At 44.6% G+C, this 18559-nt stretch overlaps 1 protein-coding gene across 6 annotated transcripts in view; it reads left to right on the top strand.

The window, feature by feature from the left end:
* kmt2e (lysine (K)-specific methyltransferase 2E) overlaps nucleotides 1-18559 on the top strand; it is a 28629-nt gene that overhangs the window by 6146 nt on the left and 3924 nt on the right. Inside the window, exons 2-21 of one of the 6 annotated variants that reach the window (XM_086269060.1) lie at nucleotides 3101-3285; nucleotides 7764-7875; nucleotides 8716-8945; nucleotides 9119-9258; nucleotides 9767-9948; nucleotides 10049-10087; nucleotides 10185-10385; nucleotides 10528-10676; nucleotides 10871-10988; nucleotides 11104-11213; nucleotides 11325-11577; nucleotides 12404-12502; nucleotides 14596-14667; nucleotides 15183-15368; nucleotides 15570-15896; nucleotides 16003-16302; nucleotides 16954-17104; nucleotides 17271-17497; nucleotides 17589-17645; nucleotides 17903-18436. In XM_086269060.1, coding sequence (XP_086125186.1) covers nucleotides 3215-3285; nucleotides 7764-7875; nucleotides 8716-8945; nucleotides 9119-9258; nucleotides 9767-9948; nucleotides 10049-10087; nucleotides 10185-10385; nucleotides 10528-10676; nucleotides 10871-10988; nucleotides 11104-11213; nucleotides 11325-11577; nucleotides 12404-12502; nucleotides 14596-14667; nucleotides 15183-15368; nucleotides 15570-15896; nucleotides 16003-16302; nucleotides 16954-17104; nucleotides 17271-17497; nucleotides 17589-17645; nucleotides 17903-18436 — 3558 coding nt within the window. In that variant the 5' untranslated portion in view covers nucleotides 3101-3214. The remainder of the gene's footprint in view (nucleotides 1-3100; nucleotides 3286-7763; nucleotides 7876-8715; nucleotides 8946-9118; nucleotides 9259-9766; nucleotides 9949-10048; nucleotides 10088-10184; nucleotides 10386-10527; nucleotides 10677-10870; nucleotides 10989-11103; nucleotides 11214-11324; nucleotides 11578-12403; nucleotides 12503-14595; nucleotides 14668-15182; nucleotides 15369-15569; nucleotides 15897-16002; nucleotides 16303-16953; nucleotides 17105-17270; nucleotides 17498-17588; nucleotides 17646-17902; nucleotides 18437-18559) is intronic. The other 5 variants (XM_086269061.1, XM_086269064.1, XM_086269062.1 and 2 more) reach the window with 5 other exon arrangements.

Here is an 18559-nt window from a genome sequence, read left to right on the forward strand (position 1 = left end):
ATGAAGAAAAAGGCAGATCTCGTGTGTCTCCCGGTGGGTACGGGGGGGAGAATCCATTTGGGTCATGCTTCCTGTTACATGAGTGTATTTGTAGGGAGTTTGTTTTATCCGTTTTCCGAGCTGAGTCATTGCAGCCAGCTATGAGGATGGTGTGAAGTCACATCTGCTTGGCAGAGAGGGCCCTGGGATTTAGTTGGAATCCCTCATTTTCCTCTTGCTCCTCCCACTTCAGGAAAAACATGATCTGCTGCGAAAATGAGAATAACGATGCTGTTGCACATAGAGCAGTGGTGATAAACTGAGGAGAGAGAAAAGCTGCTCTCTGTGGTAGTATCATTTGAATACGATGGTGATGGTATGGGTTTTCCCTTGCCGACTTCAGTGCAGCTCTGTCTTAAAAGGGTAGCAATCATATCCCCCCCCCCCCCCCCCCCCCCCCAACACACACACACACACACACACACAATGACGTGACTGTGTCCCCTCGCTGAGGGAGGGAAGGAGGAGAAAGGAGAGACTGGGTTTACGCTCTGTGCTCCACTCCGCCACCCAGAGTCCACCCAGGTCGGGGCTGTGCAGCATCACTGTCAGACATACCCCAAGTACACCTCCCCCACCCCACGCCCTCTAAGCCTTTGGTAATTTTATTTTTCTTTTTTCGTTCGTTCGTTCATTCTTTTTTTTTCTTTTTTTTTTTTTTTAAAAAGCTCTCAGCGGGATGAGCAAATCTATTCAGTGAGCACATTTGGAGAACTGAGACACCAAGAAAATGTAAACCACTTCCACGCTGCGGTTTCTTCTACTATTACCCACTTTTTGCCATATTTCTTTTTCACGTTTGTCTGCTCGCCCTCCCCTGTGCACGTTCCTCGCTTTTCCCTCCCCACTCTCCATGTGTTTCCATAACAGCAGAGGATTTAGCCAAAGGTGGCTTTAAATGGTCTCTCCTGGCACTCGTGTAATTGGGAGCTGTGTCTGCGACACTCCCCTTTCCCTCAGCTCTGCGTTACTGTCTCAGGTTTATTTAGGAAGTGCACAGAGGAGGGAGAGAAATCCGCTTGGGCGGGGTGACTGGGCTCAGGAAGGGGTGGGGGGGGGGGGTGTCTTTTCTCTCTCTTTGGCTGCATTTCTCCAGGGTGATGGACGGCCCTTCTAAAGGAAGTAGGAGGAGCAGGCAGAGGCAGTCACAGTGAAACGCCGATTTACTGAGGAATGTTGCTGTACTGCTGTACTGTACTTGTTTGTTTGTTTTTTTGTCCCGCTGTTCTTTGTCAGTCTTTAGTGTGTCTGGCTGCAGCACAGTGCACACATGTGTGCATGCTACTCTTAAAGCCTCCTTGTAGAGGTATTTTTGAAAGGACAAAGTGAGAGATTATCTGTTTATATGAGTGGAAGGGGGCTAAATGTCTGCATTCCTTAGTAGTGACAGCAAGATTCATTGCACCAAGTGGAGGCAAACATGGTGGAAGAGAGAACAAATGACTTGCTTTAGAGGGAAGCTATTTTACCTATGCTAAAACATACTGGGCCTCTCTGATAATACGGGGAGGGGGGGGGGGGATCTGTCATTTCTGTGTTTTTTGGCAAACTGCCCTATTCTTGTTGAAAGAAAGTGTTTTGGTTACGTCAGCGTCTATCATGAAATGCCCCTGCCTGTGATACAGTTGTCCTGTTTAACCCACAAAGAATCGGGAGAGGATTTAGAAGGTGATCCCAGACTTGGCCGACACGCACACTCACAGGGGTCTTCTTCCTTCTATTAATTAGGCCTGGAACTGACAGCTGTCATGTCTGTGAGGCTCTCACCAGTCCTCCTGGCTTAAACAGTGCCTTTGGGTGAATTGGTACCTGAAATTACTACCATCATCACGGCTGTGGAGTCTACTTTAAAAAGCTCCTGGTGTACATGTGCCTCAGTGTGAAAAATTTGAGGGTTTCCTTGATATATGCTGTGTTGTTTGAGGGGGGAGAGGGGCGGGGGCTTTTGGGAAATAAAAGCTTTCCTGGAAAGTCGTCCTGTATATGTGCAGACCTGCAGTGCTCCAGAAGGATTTAATGATCTTACCTCACAAACCCACACAGGCATGCAGAGACAGGTTTTCTTGAGAGAGTGTGTTTTTGCTTGCTAAATGTGTGAATACATGACATGTTCTGTAAACCTTCCCCCAAACGAAAACCTTAGCCATGATCCGAGCCTTTGTTTGGGCCCCAGAGTGCATAAGCAGGCTGAAGGTGTGACCTCCAGCCTATTTTGTCTCAGCATCTGTCCCTCCCACTAATCCCGCTTATCAACAGAGCTCTGTATCAGGGGCAGCCACACTGACACATATGCTCCCGTCTGGATTCAAGTTCCATACAAATGCATTTTAATATTCCCATGTATGCTATTTCCAGAAAAATTCTTAGTCCAGCCAGTCTCCTGCACTACATACACCTGCCTGACACCTAACAGTTAAATTATTGATTCTCAACTTGGGGAGCTTTTTCAATGTCCGTTAAAAGATTATAACCTAAACTTTTCTACTGTGTAGGTGTGTGGACATGCAAATACAGTACACTACAGTTTTTAGATTTATTTAAAACGGAGCACTTCTATTCAGTCAAAAGGGGGTGGGGGGAATGGCCTTTATGTTGCATTTTTCTCCCTCCTTTCATGGCGGTCGACTGCTATGTGTTCTCTTGCTCCCCTTTGTGGGAGCTTTCTTGCAGTGCAGCCCTTTCTTGCATGCATGGCGGAGAGTGTGCAGAGGTCGCTTTAGCGCAGTTCACTCAGCAGCAGCAGTTGGTGGCGGCTCAGGCTTCACCTTACAGAAACATTCCTCTCTCGCTTTTCATCAGCCACTAACCTGAGCTCGGTAACCCTGTCAGGGGGGAAATTCCTGGCAAACACTTCCCTGTGAAAAACGTTGCTCATCTGAAAGTGTGAATCATACATTTACATGTGTTGGAAATACCCCATTTTCACTATGAATTGTGATTTCAGGTTTGGTAGATCATGCAGTTTTCCTGTGTTTAAACTCACTTTCACTTTACTAATAAATTGTCTCTTTTTTTTTTCTTTTTTTTTCCTTCCTTTTTTTTGTCCCCCTTCTATATTCAGGCCTTGTGGATGCACTTAGATGTCTGCAATGAGTGCTGTGGCTGGCATGCCTCAGTGTTTTGGACTCCCTTTCTCTGGACTCAGTAGGACAAGAACTGATCAGCAGAGAACGTCATGAGCATAGTCATCCCAGTAGGGGTGGACACTGCAGACACCTCATACCTGGACATGGCTGCTGGCTCAGAGTGAGTAACACCAGGCCTCTACTGTGCACATTTTTATGCCCCCTCACTTCCTCTTATTCACTGTTGTGTACCATCTTTCGTTGTGTTGTATCACCAAAATGTCATTCTCAGTTTTGCTCTCCTTTCTTTCATCTTACACCCCTCCTCTGTGTCGTATATAGTTTTATTTGAGCACGTCTGTCGCCTTCTCCTTTTCAGGGGCCCCAACATGCCCTCTGTAATAACTGAAGCTGCTGTTTTAAAAAAAAAATAAAAAAATAAAAAAAAAAAAATTCTTTTTTCCAGACAGATCTCTTCTCGTATATTTACAAAGCTACTGTTAATGGGACAGGAATTTGCAGGAAGCAGGGCCCCTCTAGTGTGCGCTCTAATGGACTGTTCAGTGTTGTCATTGATTCCTGTAGATGTTCACATTGTTGAGCAGTTAACTACATCTACCATGTGAATCTGCACTGTATGTGTGCAGTCTGTTTATAAAGCTGACTGTGTGAAGTATACAGAGGCACCACGTATGATTTTTTTTTTTTTTCCTCCTCCTTTTCCCTGATCCTTGTCTAATGCTGTAAGCTTGACGTTTGCACATGTGTGCACTGCATTCAGTCAGTGAAGCAGAAATGGTGCATGGAGCCATGGCAACAAGCTTCCTATCGCCCCTCCTCTCGGTTTCCTTATAGTCTTGTCAAGGACACTGCCGCGGCGTTTTGTGGTCAAATAAATGAAGCAAGAGGTTTGCGTATGACTAAAGAATAACACACGTCATCTGCTTATGCAGGGGATCCTGTCTCTTTAAAAACAAGGGAGAGCCCTCCCCTCCCTGCTGCTACCACTGTCGCCTTCATCAGAGCTGTTACCCAGACAGCATGTGTTGCCATGGTTTTTACCCCTCACTCCCCTCCCTTCCTCTTTCCTCTCTGCACTGCGCAGGGCCTGTTGCCATGGACACTGCCCTGAGTGACAGGTGGTCCTTGCATAGATATGGTGTCTCTCCCCCAACACCAGCCAGCTACCCCCCACCCCCTGAGTGCTGCTGTCACCGGGGCTACGAGTAAGCCCCTCGCCTTCACTCTCTCCCTTGTTCTTTGTCCGTCAGTGCTCTGTGTCCGACTGCCTGCTGCAGATTTATTCAAAGGCTGATAACAAGCTTGAAAGGGGCTTCCACCTGCTGCTGTGCAGGTCCTGTCTGGACCAGAGGCACAGCATAGTTGGGCTCACACTGCTCTGTAGAGATGTCAGGAACATGTTTGACATAAAAGATGGATGCAGGCACTGTGCTGTTTCTGAAACCTCGAGCTGAGTATTTTTGCCAGACGTGATGAGAGGGGTGGCTCCAACTACGAAACCACACTCTTATTGGCCTAATGACTTGTGACCGACAGTTAATTAGCCAAAAAGTGTCGTCTGGATAATCATCCTTTCCTATTCACTTCAGTATGACCTGAAACTTGCAACTGAGCCCATAAACTGGTTAGGAAAGTGTTTACTGAGGGCACAGAGTGCTTACTGCAACTAGAAGTCTTTATGCACCCACAGGAATCGCCCCCTAATGGCTATTAAAGAATTTAAACCCTTTTGATTTATTTTAACCTACCTCAGGTCATAATTTATATCAAATCAAGTGAGCAGTAGCATTATTTTTGCCAAGGATTCTTAAATCTTTACCGCACAAATTCCTAAATTTAATCTGTGAGATAATTGGTGTAACCAAAATCAGAATTGCTCTAAATCATGCCTTGAAATGACCACCCAAATAAGTGCCCAGATGCGTTTCAAGATGGCTGCCAAGCGGCAAGACTTCTGGAAGGACTTTGGCTACGTTCCTTATTTTATATTCAGCCTCTGCTACTCGCCCGAGAAACGGCGTCACGTCTTTTCCACGTCCTCCCTCAAATCTGCAGCAGTGTCACCAGCTGTTGGCCAATGCAGTGTGTGCATGCATTTGTGTGTGTGTGTCCACGCTGACACACACAGAGCCCAGCGCACGCATACACGCTGCTGACAGAATACGTAGTGTTGCCATGGTAGCAAGCAGGAGCTCTTTAGGAGTGAAGGCGTTGCCGGTGGCGTTTCGGGGGCTGCTCTCTTTCCTCTCCCTGCTGTTGCGCTCTCTCATGTTCACTCTGCTTGTCCACTCTGCCTCTTTACAGTCTCGCACCAGATGTTCATCTTCTAAATGATATTGTCTCTCCATGCTTTTATTTATTTTACACTTGTGGCGTTCTTTTAGGCAAAACTAGAAAATGGCTAACTGCCACCTTTAAGTTAAACTTTGTTACAAAAATTCTCTCCTCATTCCACCCTCTTTCATCTGTTCTTGTGCGCAGGCAGGCAGTCACGGATTATTGGACTGTATATCTGCAGTCCTCCCACTACATATATGCACACAGTGCCTGTAATTCAGCGGCGTCAAACTTGTTTTTGTTTGCAGGCTACATAAAAGCTTATTGGTTTTTTTGTTTTTTTTTTTAAAAAGCTTTTCGTTTCTTTTAGTTTACAGAATTAGATTCATATATCTAATAACTTATCCAGTTAAACACCTGAATGGAAAAATCTGAGGTGACTTAAGATAAATGGCAAATCAGTTACAGAGAAGAACGTATAATGGAAAATTGAAAAACCAGGTACTTTTCTGGTACTCAATTGAACACACTTTTTCTGTTACCTTATCTATTACTTATTTTGACAGGTAATTTATCTATTACCGGTCTCTCTTCAACCTGTACGACATGCCGTGGGGGATGGTTTTGGTCAGGAAGAAGGTTTTCAAACCCTCTGTCCTGGATGAAATTAACAGTTCTAATTTTCATGGCATAACCCATTTTTAAGAAATAAAAACTGAAAAGTCCAAAAGGTATTCCCTACTTACTTTCAGTTTTGTTCAAGAGTAAATGTATGAATAATACAAACCCACCAATTATGCGCATACAGAAACAAACACACACACAAACATGCTTCCTTCCTTCCCACAGAACAGGCTCGCTCACTTGTTTGCCTCGTTTGTCATTATCTTGATATTTTTTTCCCCTCCCAGACTAATTTGTAACACCTGTGTCTCTCTTCAACCTGTTGAAAAAAAAAAAAAAAATCCTTCTTTCCTCTGAGTGATACACACCCACATCTCTTTATTATAAAGTGTAGACTTTGATCTGGTTAATCATTGATGGAAGAAAGTTTGTGAACCAACTGCACCCAGGTATATATGTTCTGTCTTTCTGCAAACCTAATCTGTGGCAGTTAATCTGTTGTGTACGCATACACACCCCTCTTACACTGGGCCCGCCTCTGTACTTGAAGCATGCACTTTACGTTTTCACTTTGACAGTGAATAGTTGAGTGGCAGTACACACAGGAAGTGCTGCACAGTGCTCTTTCGGCATGCAAAAGGAGCAATAGGGCTGAGAAGGGCTCCCACAGGTACCGTATCACCAGCTTGCCTTGGGGACTCGCTGTTTAAAGGGAACTTTAAGGGGTGTTTTTAAGTACTTGTTCAAGCTATATAATTATTCACTGTATCTCCTAATTGCCTTGGCTCTTTCTAGTGTGCTTTTTAACCTGAGTGCGAGCTTCAAAATAACGTGGTTATAGAGTCAGAGTCTCACATGGCCTGGTCAGGGTGCTCATTGTCTTTGCTGCTAAAATAGCTCCATATGAGGCAGTTCTTTATGCTTATTGAGCATCTTTATTGTATTTTGCCTAGATATTTTTGTAGCTTGGAGAGAGCAGAGTAAAAAACTTTGTCTTTATGACCTTTGAGCAGTTTTCTACACCTTGCTCTGGGAAGAGTTGAATCAAATGTGATTTCACATGACTGAGCCATTCACTCATGTGGATATCGAGCTGAAACAAATAGCTGCGGCACCATAGCTTAAACAGTCCGTATCTCAAATGCATCTTGTTTATCCAGTATGTTGCACTGGTATTTCTCTCTTCCTCTTCTTCTTCCCTCTCTTTTTTTTCTTTTCTTTTCCCCTCTTTCATACTGGACCGTCTTGTCTCATGTCATCCGTTTTGCCAGTTCCACTTCCCTCTTCCACAGAGCAACTGAAGAACAGATTAATCATGTCATAATAAGGGTGGGTTGGTCCTAAACGGTCAAACAGGCTCTCTCTTCACCACTGAACGTGTTAGAAAAGTGGATCGACTGGTTTGGTAGGAACGAACTTGTGCAAGTGTGTGTTTTGTGTGAGTGACGGATAGCATGTGTTTTCTGATGATTGTCTGACTTACAGATGTGGGTTCAGGGATTAAAACGTCAGTTATGTGGGGCTCTCAGGCCTGACGAGCCCGGATAAGGTGACATTATAGCACACACTGTGGTGGTACAGTTTAGTGGCCTTCCTCTGGCAGCTGTAACCTCTGTGTCACCACCAGTAGCTACCCAGATGCAGACACATCCTTAAGACTGTTGTAAGGAAACTGTCCTTGAATTACTTTGCTTTTCAGCTCTTAACCAAATTTTTGTTTGTGTTTCTGTCTTAAAGACCAGAGTCGGTGGAGGCCAGCCCTGTGGTGGTGGAAAAGTCGAGCTACCCACACCAGATTTACAGTAGCAGTTCGCACCATTCCCACAGTTACATAGGCCTGCCTTATGCTGTAAGCACACACACACACACACACACACACCTCTTTCCTCACCTTCCTCAAACTTATACAGATAACCTGCAAACCTTGAGCAGGAGAATTACAGTGAACAAGGAAAATATTGCTTTCAGTACATGCTTTCATGCTGTTTCTTATACAACACAAGCATTAATGAGTGTAAACGCTTCTTTAAAAAAAAAAAAATCATTGTCAGTCAAACGAACACAAATAATGGCAGCAGCTGCCAAGATAAAAACAGACTAAAGAAAGGTGGTCATGTTAGATCACTGATGCAGCAGTGTTTGGGTTTAAAGGCAGCACAACATGCTTGTCCCGAGGATTTAAGAAACCCAGAAAACAGACCAATATTGACTGCTTCCTTGTCATAAGGCATCAGAGGAAGGAGGACATGGCAGGCTGTTTGGATATTAGGGGGAAAATGCAATTATAACACATAAACCTCTGTCTTTTTCAGTCATTGAGTGAAACTGATTTGCTGTTGGTTAATTGACATTCTTAATCTTTTTAGGATATTTAAAATAGTACATAGAACTTTGTTCATTGTTTGGTCATTAAATGATCTATAGATGCTATAAAATGGAAACTGAAACAACTAAGTCAGGGCTGTAAAACCTTTGCTTTGGACCTTACTAAACCTGTTGCTAACACATCTTGGCCTAAAAAAGACTAAACATTTAATTTGCTAAGTAGTGTGTTGGTTGTAGAGGTAATTTTCTGTTGCCAGTGATAGTGCATGCCCATTGTGGCAACGTTGTTTTGTAAACTAAACTATTTTGATAAGCAACGTTTACCTATATCACATGAAAGGTACATTTTCAATTGTTCTCTCAGGACCACAACTATGGGGCGCGGCCCCCACCTACACCGCCAGCCTCCCCACCCCCCTCCATGTTGATCCGACAAGGAGAGGGGGGGCTGTTTGTTCCAGGGGGCCAGGACGAAGCGTCCAGGGGCACCACACTCAGCACCTCAGAGGATGGCAGCTACGGGGCTGACATCACCCGTTGCATCTGTGGCTTCACCCATGACGATGGCTACATGATCTGTTGTGACAAGTGCAGGTGAGACACAAGTAGTCACAAGCTTTGACTAGTATTGACTCAGGCCTCTTTCATCTAGCTGCCTGTTTTTGTTCCTTATGTTCACTAGATCAGTTTTCTGTAACTTCATGTGGTTAATGGGAACGAAAATGTGACTTGAAGGTTTATTAAAACTCCTTAACGTTTCCCTTTAGTGCCTGGCAGCACATAGACTGCATGGGCATTGACAGACAGAACATTCCTGAGACCTACCTGTGTGAACGCTGCCAACCTCGACACCTCGATAGAGAGAGGGCCGTCCTGCTGCAGACCCGTAAAAGAGAGTCTTTATCTGGTAAGGGAACACATTTATAAAGCTCCCAACATTTCCCATTACCCTTGTACTTTTTTTTAAAAATTTCTGTTGACAAAAATCTCAATGCAGTTGCAGTAATTCACAAAAAGAAAACCTAGAGAAACTAGATTATTTTGAGAGCTGAACTATGAGGCGTTAGAAGCAAGAACCCACAGATAGATGTTTCAGTTCTGCTTTTACTGGCTTCCTTGCTGCAGTAAATGGCCAGCTCATTACAGAGTAAAGCAGGTTGTAAGCTGTGTCAGGGTGCAGCCTCCTCCCCCTGCAGGACAGCCAGATATAATTCTGCCTGAGACCAGGATGTACTGACACCTGCAGGTCAAGCAGAAAACTGCAATTTAGTTTGTGATGTAGCAAGCCTTGTCTTCCATTAGTATGACACGATTAGCTTTTGTTTTGCCCGAAGCAGGTGTAGCTTTTTATATCTTTGTGTGTGTCACTTTCTTTGTTCCCTGCCTGACTCCTAATAACTCGCTTGCTCATTCAGACGGGGACACCAGTGCTACAGAGAGTGGAGATGAGGTTCCGCTAGAGCTCTACTCCACCTTCCAGCACACGCCTACCACCATCACCCTCACCACTGGACGCCTTGGCAATAAGCAATCTGATAAAAAGCGCAAAAAGAGTGGTGAAAAAGAGCCTCCAGCGTCCTCTGCTCGAGCTAAAAAGGTCAACGTTTACTCATTCACTTACAAAATTAATATTTTACAAACACCTGTTTGGAATGCCGATTAACCTCACACTTTTAATTTATTTAATTACCTTAAAGGCCTTTCGAGAGGGGTCCAGAAAATCCTCTAGAGTAAAGGTAAACTTACAGAACACTCTCACGTCCACCATTTCCAGAATCCAGAATGCTCCTGTTAAATCTGAGCTGTGAGTCACATTTGTACTGTTTTTCTCAGGGTGCAGCTCCCGAACAGGAGCCAACAGAGCACCCGTCTCTGTGGGAGAACAAGATCAAAACGTGGATGGAGCGTTACGAGGAGGCCAGCAGTAATCAGTACACTGAGGATGTTCAGGTCCTGTTGCGTGTTAAAGAACAAGGCGACGGCAAGAGTCTGGCATACAACACGCACCCAGCCTCTTTCAAACCCCCTGTAGAGGTACAAATATACACACTGAGTGAATCTCCACTGATAACACAAATATGATAACACCCAAACACATTGTTTGTCTCTAGCAGTCTGCAGCACTAGCTTTCCCTCTTGGGGTTCACATGTAATTCAAGATGTTTGTTTATGTCAGGCGGTTTGTGTCTCCCAGAGTCAAGTTCAGAAGAACAAGAAGATCCTCAAGGCGGTGCGAGACTTGGCCCCAGACTCCCTCATCATTGAGTACAGGGGCAAGTTCATGCTTCGACAGCAGTTTGAGGCCAACGGATACTTCTTCAAGAGGTTAGGAAGCTTGTCACGAGTCAAAAGGGTTTTCCCTCTTGGATTTGTCTCAATCTAAATTGAGTGCAACTTCGTTTTTAGTGCAGGTCAAATAAATTAACTCTTAATGTAATGGCAGATGATTTAAGATGTTAAATTGAGGTGTTTTGTGTGCATTGATCCCACTCATCCTTTGACCTTGCTTTTCTCCTCAGGCCATACCCTTTTGTGTTATTTTATTCAAAATTTGATGGACTGGAGATGTGTGTAGACGCTCGCAGCTTTGGAAACGAAGCACGTTTCATTCGCCGCTCTTGTACTCCCAATGCTGAAGTATGTAACATTCAAAAGTGCTTAATAATTTGCTTCTTTTCACTTAATTAACCAAAACTCTTATCCATAGTTGCAAGCGCTATTTTTTACCAATACTCTTCTGAACGTCCCTCAGGTGCGTCATGTCATTGAGGACGGCATGTTACATTTATACATCTACTCATTGCGGCCGATATCCAAGGGCACAGAGATCACAATCGGTTTTGATTTTGACTATGGCAGCTGGTAAGTGTTAAGGAGTAAAACTGGCAATTGCTTGCTAGCAAGACAAGATCGTTTCACTAAATTTCTCCTGTTTTTGTTTGTTTGCTTTGGGTTATTTGTTTGTTTTTGTAGTAAATACAAGGTGGACTGTGCCTGTGTGAAGGGGAACCAGGAGTGCCCGGTGCTCAAGCACAACCTAGAGCCCACAGAGAACCTGGGTTCTGGAGGCAGACGCAGAGGGAATCGGAAGGACAAGGAGTTGGCACGGGACGACCAGGCCCAGAACCAGAACGTGGGTTTGGACGGCGAGGGGAAGGGCAAGAACATAGGCGACAGCAAGCAGAGAAAACTCTCTCCTCTCCGCCTCTCCATCTCAAACAACCAGGCAAGATTACTTTTTAATGTACGGTGCGCAAAACATGCCTGGTGTCAGTCACCCTTTTTAACACTTCTTAATTTAGATTTATTCTGTTAAAATGCACTCACCCTTATAGTCCATGCATGTGGTTTATTTTGGTCTGTGCATGTGTTTTCCATTGTTAGTCACTCTTTGTTATTGTACATCCTGTTTAGTTCCCTCCCTTTTTTAGTTTTTTTTCCTCTCCCATCATCCCTGTTATGCATCCACTTTTGTCCCCTCCCAGCTAATTTTTTTTCCTTATACAGACCATATCTTACTGCACTTTTGTTCCACTGGTCTGGCAGAGATGTGCAGTAGTAACACAAGCAGAGGCGCCGACGGTAACAAAAGTCTCATTTGTTATCGGTTGTGGAAATTATTTTAGAGTTCATGATTCAGGGAAATCTTATTTGTGACTTGAATATTTGGTTTAGAAACCAGTTCCATTTGAATTAGAAAGGACTGCCTCAGGCTTTCAGAAATGCAGAAACATGAGTAGACCTGTCCCAGTAAGACATAGGAGGTTTTAATATCATGATGATACCCAATGGACATGACAATATTCAAGCTGCTACACCAATAATTTAATAAGGGGGTGCTAATAAAGTCATAACTTTCAAGAAGGCCACTTAGCAGTTGTGTAATGTGCACAGACCAACCACCTATCTAAGCGTATCTTTAAAAAGTTCTTCCTCAGCCTCTCCCTCACCTCACCTCTCCTCCACTCTTACCTGTCTCCTTCTAGTCTGTAGCCAGACTGAATGATCAGCCATGATAAAGCGCCATACCCCGCTCTCCCCTCCTCTTACAGGATCCTGAGTTATTTGAGGATCTAGAAGACAAAACCTCCGTTAGCAATGAAGTAGAGATGGAGTCAGAGGAGCAGATTGCAGAGAGGAGGAGGAAGATGGTAAGTGTGCCAAGCTAGGGGCTACAGCTTACCCCCCTCCCCCGCTGCCGTGCTACCACCCAGCAGAAAGAGCAAAAATAAAAACTGTCCCCTGTTGCTCTGGGTGTGGACTTAACTATTTGTCTGCTAAGGGCTTGGATAGGAGCAGCTGTCTTCTACCTCTCCTCCATAAAACCAGCCTCCTCCTTCACCATTCATCTACTGCTAGTGCTCCCACTATTATCGGTGCCTCTGTTGCTGTTTTGTTCAAACCCACTGTGCTTTCCCTCCTTCAGCTTTGACTTTTCCCCTTTTCTCACAGCGCTGAGGCTTTGTGCTTGTCTGTCATTACGCTTATTTTCTCATTTGTTGCCTGTTTTTTCTTTTTTGCCCCTTCACCATGTGAGAACATGAACAGGCCTGCAGTGCCGCATGCCTGTTGACAACCTTGCCAGTGTATTGTGTCTTTATGCACACTGAAACTATCCCCCAGTGTGTATTACAGTTTGAGTAGAGCTCTCTTCTCACCTTCATTGTAGCCATGAGATTGAAATGGCCTGTTACGGGTTCAACCACTCTCTCTGCCAAATGGTCGTATGTCCCCGAGAGATGGGATCAAACACACACACACACACACACACACACACACACACACACACACACACACACACACACACACACACACACACACACAGGAAATTACCCTGCAGTCAGCTCCGTTTCACATGGTAGACCCAAGGTGTAAATCGCTGACTCATCTTTGGCTAAGGTACAGTTCTTATAATTGGCCAGAGAGATGGATGGATGGATAGATGGAGGGAGTGACTGCAGAGGGTAGAGCCCTGTTGCCGGGGCCTTATTGACTACGGGAGATCCAATAAGCTGCCTTCTATGCAACATGGCAGAAGAGGGCACCCTGCTCGAGCAAAGAAGCATACATTTGCACACTGACGGTCACAAGCGTAGTAGGTGTGCGTGGTCATTTTTAAATCTGTGTGGTGGAGATGCTGCATGGGAGAGAAATATCTTGCCTGCTTAAGCTCTTACTGAAAGTTCTATTGGTGGAAAGGGCATCCTGGGTTTATGTTGTCTTCCTACTACCCCAGCTCTTTAGATATTTTATGTATACTAACACTTCACCCTTGGTGTTCTGTTGCCTGTGGGAAGAGTCAAAATGTCAAATCATTGCTAACATGGGCTCCCCCTTTCTTTATATTTTTGTTAGGGCTCCTTTAGCTTAGCCTCTGTGATAGAAGTCGGAATATACAAAGAAACTGGACATTTAAAAATAACCCTTTACTACCACTGCGGTTTGTTCTTCCTCATTGTGGGGAACTCCGCTATTGTTTCCTTTACTACTCGAGCCAAACTTCAACCGATCAATATTCTGCCTACATACAGCATCATTGCCATTGGTGCCACTGTTTGCATGCAGCCCTACAAAAAGCAAACACATGTGATTGAAGTCCAGTAATTCACAACCAGACAAGCAGGACCTTAAATCTCACTTTAAAGATCAAGATTTTAAGAATATGTCAAATGATGTGCTGTGACTCTCTCTTTGTGAGATGGGTGTAATAAGCTGCTGGTCAGTGATTGTAGTGAATGCCCAGCTTTTGGTAGAAGGAATTAAAAGACCTGTGCCTTTTTATTGTAGTGTTTTTTTGTTGTTGTTGTTTTTGTAAAACTTAGTTCTTAGGAAATTCTGTGAAGATTTTGGTTTACAGCAGGAGTCCTGCTATAAGAGATTGTTCCTAAATTTTTGAATACTTGTCGACGCCTTGTCTTTGGAAGCCAAAGCTCCAAAGAAGCCACAAGTGGAATTGCATGACCTTGGGGTCTTAGACTATGGGTTTGGAGTGGCACCAATGTTTTTCTCACTGCTGTGAAAAGGGCAATTACATCCTGGCATTATTAGTGCATTCCTGAAGATGCTCTATAGTTGTAAATATCCTGCATAGTGTTATTGCATATTACTAGGTAACCTTAGCGCTGGAAAAATTTCACCAGATGATTAGAGATCCTTTAGTCCAGTCATGTCCATTTTTAGTGAAGCCTTGTTTAGGTGGGACATGTCTCTTCTAAACTGGGCTGTTTCTTTATTAAACATTCAGGCCAACCCAGCGGAGCAGTCCCATCTACCTGTCGGGGCGGCTTCGTGCTGGAGGGGACTGAAAATCAAGGAGGTAAACTTGACCCATACATGGCCAACCCCACCCATCTACCAACCTCGTAGTGGTGATTGACTGAGTTAAAAGCGTACTAACAGTCCTGTCTTTACAGCAAACTTTAGCCTATGCAGGCAAAAAATTTTTTTTTTTTTTTTCCTTTCCAAAAGTGTGCTTTGAGTAATGATGGAGTGCTTTGTTTTAGGTGGAGGTAGCTATGGTTTCTTTATAAGGACCTGGGGAAATTTATTTGCGTACAAGCTAAATTAAAACACCTTGTTCTCCTACATTTTTCTCTCACTCCAATCTCCTCTTTTGGTTGCTCTTATTGTGAAAATGAAGGGACATTTTTTTTTTTCTACTTGGCTCTGCATATGGCACTCTGCACTCAGATAGAAATGCTTTTCGCTGCGTAGCACACATTAACCAGTTGCACCGCTACCTCTGGGGAGTAGTACTCCATGAACTAATCTATGCGCACTCTCTTCCTCTCCCTCGCCCCTCCTCCATGCCCCACATCTAACCCTCTGCAGACACGAGAGGAGAGGAAGATGGAGGCCATCCTGCAAGCCTTTGCCCGAATGGAGAAGAGAGAGAAACGACGGGAGCAGGCGCTGGAGAGAATCGGCAGCATAAAGTCCGAGGTTGGGGGCCGCAGTGACATTAAGGAGGAGCCTCCAGCCACACCAGAGACGGCAGATTCGCCAGCTGTTATCCAGGTCAGAGCACAGATAAACAAAAAAAACAAAACAAAAAACTTTACTTTTATTTATATTTTAATTGATGTTGGCACAAATGCTTCTTCTGAGCTGTACTATAAAAAATTTGTGTTTTTGTTTGGAGCAAGCTATTGTCAGATTTTTAAGAGATTTATGTATTCAAATGTGATGTTATTGAACTCTCAAATGTGTTTTTTATAGCCACTTCTGGAAGTAAAAGAGGAGCCAGGTCTAAAGCCAGCCAAAGTTAAAGGCACGAGGAACAGGAAAAGTTTCTCAAGAAATCGTACTCACATTGGGCAACAGCGGCGACGAGCTCGCACTATCAGCACTTGTTCTGACCTGCCTCCCAGCTCTCCAACTGAGTCTGTGGAGCCTGTGACCAATGAAGCCCCTGAAGGAGAAACACCCACTGTGCCAGAGCCGGAGGCCATCTCCACACAAGCACCCGACACCAGTCCTCCGCACAGCAGCTCACCTGCACCTGACAGAAACCGAACAGGGAGCAAGACTTTCAGAACAAAAAAGGTACAGGCACATGTCTAATTCTGCATATGAAACATATTTCTGGCTTTTTAAAAAATGTTCAGGAACCCTTTAGAATTTTTACATCTTCTCAAACTCTTTTCCACAGCACTTTGTGAATGAGTGGGTAGGCGAGAAACAGCAGGACCGTGGTGCTGTACGAACACCAGAACCAGTCCCAGAAAGGCCACTGAGAATAAGCAGTGACCCTGAAGTGCTGGCCACGCAGCTCAACGCCCTGCCAGGCCTGGCCTGCTCCCAGCAGGTCTACAGCACGCCCAAACACTATGTCCGCTTTTTGTCCCCGTTCTTGGCAAACCGCAGCCCCACATCTCCCGGGGTCCCCACCGGGAGACGGCGTTCCCGAGAACTACCCGAAATGCCACCAACCACTGGTTCCTGCAAGAAGGTACAGACTTCTGCTTTTAAAAGCAATCCTGCCTTTCTTTGATGCTCATGGGAAAAACTTAAACAGCTAGATTTGGAAAGTAGATCTTTGTTTACATAGGAAATAACTAAGTTTTCCCAAAATGCCACAGCCTTTGAATTTCTTCCATTCTTTGTTAACTCCGTCTCCGTGAATGCATCAAAAAGTTTCCAGTGGGATGAACTCATTTGAAGTCGCCCAGAATATTATCGAGGGACAGGACTGTCACTGTTTAGCTGCTTTATTTAGAAGCTTCCTTTAATAAGTTGCTGAATTTATATTCTCCTTTACTAAAGTGCGTCTAGAAGCAGAATTTATCATTCAGCAGCTATCTTGTTAAAACCTATAGGTACTTATTTTGCCCCTATCTAAATGAATAAGGAGAGGTTTTTGGGTTTTTTTTTTTTTTTTTTTTTTTTTTTTTTTTTTTTGGTTTTTTTTAAGCTTGAAATTAGAAACTTCTCTCCTTTTACACACCATCTAGGTAACTTGATTAATACCATGACCATTTAGGTTAGTTTCTATATTTTTATTACAATATTAAGTAGATATACCTGCCACTAGATGTTTGAAACTGTTGTGAATGTCTCCTGTGCACTCTTTCTCTTTGTTATAATGGCTCTGTTTTTACAGCGATGGTTGAAGCAAGCTCTAGAGGAGGAAGGCTCCACCAGCCCAGGCAGACGGCCAAGTCTTCTCATGCCCGGTGAAGGCCCCCTCAGCCCCTCCATTAACGGAGACTCAGACAGCCCCCTACCCTATAATGGCATCTGCTCGCTACCAGGTAAGTCTGGGTTCGAACAGATCAATCTAATGCCACTTAAACTACAAACCTAACAAAGAAAACTGTGCATTTATTCAATGATGGTAAAGGAAACCAGTCTTAATAACAGTAAATAATCAAGCCAACTTTAAATCATAGATGCCATGCTCATTTTGACATCTTGCAGAGTTGCCCACTCCTTTGAAAAAGCGAAGGTTGAGTCCTTTGGACGCTTGTATGTCTGAGAGCTCAACGCCCTACGGTTCCCCTTGTGCCACGCCCACCCGGACAGAACAGTTGGAGACGCTGCTGACACCAGCCTTAATGACCACCCCTCCACGTCCCCGAACAGAGGAGCCAAGCATGGAGCCCTTGCCCAGCACCCCAACGCCAACGCTTAATGCCCCTCAGGAGGTAAAGCTGTGTTTATGCATAAGCCTGTAAACGTTACATGTTTGTTTACATGAGGAAGAAAAAGTGGCTAAGTGTGTTTGTGGTTGCACAGAATGAATCTTCAGGGGAGAACTCACCAGAGGTCAACCGAAAACCCTGTGTGCAGGAGGTAAGATCATACCTCTAATATATTTAATTTGGAAATGACTTTAACCATCAGTCTCCCTCAGTTCCAGTATTATACTATCTGAAAATGTGGTAGTATTGCTGTAATAGTTTTTCTATAATAAAAATGTCCAGCTACATCCAAACATAAACCAGTAATCCAAAACATAATGTCAATTTAAGTCTGTTAAGCAGACATGTTCTTAGTGTTATGCCTCATCAGTGTTCATGTTGTGTTTTCATCCCTTGCTTCTCACCCAGGCCGATCGTCCTCCTTCGTTGGCGTCCTCTCCCTGCATCAAGGTTCCTAGTTCAGATGGACTCCCGTCAGAAGCCAAGGTGTCAGTTCCAGAGAGTCCACAGCCTCCACCTGCTGAGTCGGTGGACTGTGGAGAGGACAGGCCTGATAGTGGGGGTGTAGAAAGCACCAGTGAGGCTCCCTTGTCTACAGAAGCATGTGCTTCCTCTTATTCTGGCTGGATAAAAAGCCCAGAGAGGGGCCCGACTGCACCAGCTGGCCTGAACTTCTCTCCAGTCAATTCAAACTTAAGGGACCTCACCCCCTCCCACACTCTGGAGCCTCTGGCAGCCCCCTTCAGGCCTGAGGCTGCAGCAGGACCCTCAGCAGGAACGGGGTCACTGGTTGGCTCCCAGCCCTCGTTTAGCGAAGGCCAAGGGCAGCTCTTTCACCCCAGCTCTGAGGAGGGAAGTTCTCTTGGCTTCTCACGCTCGCTGAATGGGGACAGCGCTGGTGACGGAGGAGGCTCTGCACAGAACCCCCCACAGAAGAAAAAGGTGAGATTACTGACCTATAGAGATGAAAAAGAAGCTATCTGAAAACACTAAATGGCCCTTAATGAGATTGTAAATGCATTTTGCCCCCAGACAGTTTAAACAAACTGTTAATTAGTCAACAGT

Source organism: Aulonocara sp. 'chitande type north' Nkhata Bay, linkage group LG17, assembly GCF_057382095.1.
Source record: "Aulonocara sp. 'chitande type north' Nkhata Bay isolate Kocher_YH1m ecotype deep benthic linkage group LG17, A_spYH_male_GT1.1, whole genome shotgun sequence".
Classification (NCBI taxonomy): Eukaryota; Metazoa; Chordata; class Actinopteri; order Cichliformes; family Cichlidae; genus Aulonocara; species Aulonocara sp. 'chitande type north' Nkhata Bay.